Source organism: Macaca nemestrina, chromosome 14 (genome assembly GCF_043159975.1).
Source record: "Macaca nemestrina isolate mMacNem1 chromosome 14, mMacNem.hap1, whole genome shotgun sequence".
NCBI classification, from domain to species: Eukaryota; Metazoa; Chordata; class Mammalia; order Primates; family Cercopithecidae; genus Macaca; species Macaca nemestrina.
In genome coordinates this window covers 16664857-16669847 of record NC_092138.1, presented here as the reverse complement: position 1 = coordinate 16669847, position 4991 = coordinate 16664857, and the positions used below count along the sequence as shown (strand labels likewise).

At 40.9% G+C, this 4991-nt stretch overlaps 1 protein-coding gene across 1 annotated transcript; it reads right to left on the bottom strand.

Annotated features, from left to right (window-relative positions):
- Positions 1-1376: 1376 nt before the first annotated feature.
- On the bottom strand, positions 1377-4313 carry LOC139358095 (endogenous retrovirus group K member 8 Gag polyprotein-like). Its single transcript, XM_071077632.1, has one exon. It carries the CDS (start codon positions 3561-3563, stop codon positions 1518-1520), a length of 2046 nt encoding a protein of 681 aa, XP_070933733.1. The 5' UTR covers positions 3564-4313; the 3' UTR covers positions 1377-1517.
- Between the last annotated feature and the right edge of the window lie 678 nt (positions 4314-4991).

Here is a 4991-nt window from a genome sequence, read left to right as displayed (position 1 = left end):
CCATGTCCCAGTGATGTTTAGACTCATTATAAACTTGGGGTGTAATACAAAAATCTGACGTATTCCAGTCACACTGTAACTGGAAACGATGTTCCAAGCTCATGAGTCTATCTCCCATCCAAATGACGGTTTGTCTAAGATCATTAATTTGATTTGCCAATTTTTGATCGATACCAGATTGTGAATTCCACAACCTTGTGGAATTCTTTTGCCAATTGTCAACAAAGCTTACTGTCTGAACAGAAGAGTGCAATGCAACTCCTGCCACAGCGGCTGTAGCTGTGACTGCAATTAATCCCATAATCACTGCAATTAAAGTAAAAATGAATCTTTTGGATCTACTTAAAACGCCTTTTAATACTTCAGTCAAAATATGGATGGATGGTGAGGCCTCCCATGGTCGGTCCATGGACACAGGGATCCACACGCCTTCTCTTGCTCTCACCAGCAGAATACGGTGCTGCCAATCAAAAGTTGAATCAATGCAAGTAAACAATCTGCAATTTTCACAAGTTATAGTTTGGGAGTCTGGTTTAATAACTATATTTCCTATGACTAACATATAAGGGGGCTTTACACAACTTTGTAAAGGAACTGTTAGACTGGAATTTAGGTTGATAGAGTAAAATGGCTTATAATCTCTTGTTTCTATAGTTTGATTTCCAGACCAAATTCTAAGGCGGTATGAAGCCACAGTAAGTCTCCATAATTCTGGATGTTCAGGACCAAAAACAGGACTTATCATTTTTGGTCTTGGAGTAGAGATTCCCTTTTCTCCCCATATCCAAGGGTAGAAAGACTGTAATTTTTTGTGCTTATGTTTATCTAAATTTTCCGTTAAATCACTATCAACAGTTGGACTCACTAGTGCACTGGGACAGAATTGAGTTTGTCCTGTGCAATCGTGGTAGAATTGACCTCTAGGTGCCCAATCTATAACTGTTCCGAATGTATTGTTTTGTAATATCACTGCACTATTGGCCACACATTCTTCCCAAACTAAATCTTTTGATTCTCTGGAAATCTCTTTGGGGCAAGGTTTCCCTTTTGGCCTAAATTTTAATGATCTTTGATAAGAAAAGTCTTGTAAATAGTTTACCTGTGGTTTGAGTGACATTCCGCTTACCATGTGATAAGTAAATCTACTGGTGGGACTGACAGTAGGTACTTCTACCAACCAATTTTGAATAGCAGGCATTAAACATCCTGGTGCTCTCCCTAGGCAAATAGGAGGATAACGATACCCAATGGAAATATTTATCATCATTCCTTCTTCCTCCGGTTTGGCAGGGCAACGATCATCTGTGGGACCAGGTACCCACATACTATTATTAACATATACTTCAATAGGATTATCCATCCATGTAACTGCCCGAATTAAGGGCGGGAAAGGCACATAGGCCCAGTAGGTATAATTAGCTGCAGCTGCTCCTGCAGGCATGGGGAGACTTACCACCGTTGATACAATCATTAAAGCTGTAAGCAGCATTTTTTCTGGGGTTTGTGTCACCTTTGTGCTAGCTAGGCTTTTTCCAGCTAACGATGTCAGCTTCTTTAACTGTGCCCAGGTCGGCAGCTCCGCCTTCTCGGTGCGTGGTGACTTCATCTGTTCTTTTGATATCATCACTTGGTTCATCATGCGAGTCAATGGTGCTCGATTGCGGTGTTTCTGTCTCCGTGGAGGCGCTTTTCTTTGCATCTCCGATGGGTTCATTGTAGAACTTCAAATGTTTAGTGGGTATCCAAACAGGAAGCTGATTTTCTCCTGGTGAAACACAAGCAAAACCTCTTCCCCAGGTTATCACCTTCCCTATTTCCCATGTCTTATTTTTGTTGTCTTTCCACCAAATCACTTTTCCTTCATGTGGACTGTTCTTTTTACCAGTAAGATGTTGTTCTGCAGAAGTAGTAGTCTGATTTCTATAAATGTTTAAAAAATTTAAAGTATAGAGTGCTAGATTAAGCTGCATCTGAGGAGTGGTACACTCCTTACTGTCTCCCCCTTTTTTTTGTTTAACTAACTGAGTTTTGAGTGTTCTATTAGTTCTTTCAACTATGGCCTTACGGGCATTCTCATCGGTAATTGACTTTTGAGCAGCATCTTGAAGTCTTGCTACAAAATCAGGGTAGGGCTCTTTAGAGCCTTGTCTTATTGTATTAAAGGAGGGGCAGGCGGTTCCTGGGTCTTGGATTTTCTCCCAGGCCCTAAGGCAGATAGCCCTGATTTGCTCAATGGCCTCATTTGGCATTATTACTTGTTGGTCAACAGTGCTCCAATTTTGACCTATTCCTAATAGTTGATCTGCATCTATGTCAATTGGAGGATTGGCAGTCCTATTTTTTCGGACCTGTACTTGTGCCCCATCAATCCACCAAGTCTTAAATTGTAAAAATTGAGAGGGTGAGAGTGAGGATTTTGCCAGAATCTCCCAATCATAAGGAATAAGTCTATGTCCATGAGCAATGGAATCTAATAATGTTCTCATGTAAGGAGAGTTGGGTCCATACTGTTTTACTCCCTCTTTCATTTCTTTTAGCATTTTTATAGAAAAAGACTTATATCTGGCTTCAGCTACGGGAAGCTCTCCCTCTTGGGCCCCTTCTCCAGGTGGTCTTGCTTCTAATATTACTGGGAATTGCCACGCCTCAATATCTCCTTGTTTTCTTGCCTCATCAATAATTTTATGTAACGCACTACCCTGTGTACTAGGCGGTGCTGTAGGATTAAGTTTCATGGTGGGCGGTTGAGGATATGGCACCCTGCCCTGTGGCACTGGAAATGTTCCTGGCTGTCCATACGGATTTTCTGGGGGCTGCTGATACTGTAGTTCAGCTGGCGGCCAGTATTGATAGGCTACTGGCGGCTGGGTCTTATCTTCTACCGGCTGATATTGTGGACACTGCATTTGGAATGGCATTGCCATGACAGAAACTCTATCTTTTTCTATTTGATCTTCTTTTGGAGTTTGTACTTGTTTAACCTGCATTTGAGGTTGTAAAGTTGCAGGCATTTGAGCTGCTGGAAGAGCAGTTGGCCATCGTGGTTTAGACTCTGATGGCTCTGCTAATTCTGGATTTTTTTTTTCTAATTTTAACGTTTCAGGATATACTACCTCCTGTAATTGATTATTGTCAACATTTTGCGTTGACCGAGCCATAGCCGGCTCTGATACACATTCACAGTGTGAACTTTCCTTTCCTTTCCGGGATTCTATCCCTGCCTCTTTTTCACAATCTACTGCACAGCTTTTAGGGACATCAGAAATTGGAACGCTATCTTCTTCTGTTTGAAATGGTTCTAAAGCTACTTTAATAATGACCCAATCATTCCATACTGTGAGCGGAATGATTTTACCTTCCCTGCTTGCTTGTTTTAATTCTTTGCCAATTTTTTCCCAATCTTTTAGATCTAAAGTTCCCTGTTCCGGAAACCATGGACAAAACTGCTCTATTGTTTGAAACAGCGTAATTAGATTTTTGGTAGAGACTTTAACTCCCCCTCTTTTTAAGAGAATTTTAATAAAGCTGCGATAAGAGGCATATTTACTCTTAGTTTGCCCCATTGTTACCCTAGGTTCTTCCGAGCGCACAAGCTTACCGCAAGGCTGACTGTAGACGTACTCGGGAGTCTCTCGTCGACTTGTCCTCAATGACCACGCTCCAGCGTACCTTCACCTTAGAGAAAAGCCTCCACGTTGGGCACCAGATGAAGGGGTGGCCTGCCCCTCCACACCTGTGGGTGTTTCTCGTAAGGTGGAACGAGAGACTTGAGAAAAGAAATAAGACACAGAGACAAAGTATAGAGAAAGAAAAGCGGGGCCCAGGGGACCGGCGCTCAGCTTACAGAGGACCCACGCCGGCCCCGGTCTCTGAGTTCCCTTAGTATTTATTGATAATTATCTTTACCATCTTAAAGACAGGGGAGTGGCAGGACAATATAAACAAAGAAAAAAGAGGAAATCGGCAGTAAGACATATGAACAAAAACCTCTGTGACATGAATAAATTCAAAGGACAAGGCTGTGCCTTGAGATGCATATGCAAACATCTCCATAAACCTTTAGGCAGCATAGTTTGTCTATCACATGGGGAGAAACCTTAGACAATACCTAGCTTATCTAGGAACAAAGTCACACCCTGCACGCCCAAAATCCATTAAACCTTGAGTTACCACAGCACATGTCTCTTGCAAGGACAAGGTTGGGGGTAGGGTCACAGACTAACAGCATCTCAAATACAGAACAAAATGGAGTCTCTTATGTCTACTTCTTTCTATACAGACACAGTAACAGGCTGATCTCTTTCTTTTCCCCACATTAACACCCTCCCAAAATCATATTAGTTCACCAGCAATGAATCCAAACCAAGACAAAATCTCTGAATTGCCAGAAAAAGAATTCAGAAGGTTGATTATTAAGGTAATCACGGAGGCACCAGAGAAATGTGAAGTCCAACTTAAAGAGATCAAAAACATGATACAGGAGATGAAAGGAAAAATATTCAGTGAAATAGCACAAATAAAAAACAATCACGAATTCTGAAAATCATGGATACACTTAGAGAAATGCAAAAAGTACTGAAAGGCTCAGCAATAGAATGGAACAAGCAGAAGAAAAAAACACAGAGCTTGAAGACAAGGCTTTTGAATTAACCCAATCTGTCGAAGACAAAGAAAAAAGAATTTTAAAAATTAAGAAAGCCTCCAAGAAGTTTAGAACTATGTTAAATGTTCAAACATAAGAATAATTGGTGTTCCCAATGAAGAAGAGAAATCTAAAAGTTTTGAAAACATATTTTAGGGAATAATCGATGAAACTTCTCTGGCCTTGCTAAAGATCCAGACATGCAAATACAGGAAGCTCAAAGAACACCTGGGAAATTCACATAAAGATCATTACCTAGGCATACAGTCATCAGGTTATCTAAAGTCAAGATGAAGGAAAGAATATTAAGAACTGTGAGGCAAAAGCATCAGGTAACCTATAAAGGAAC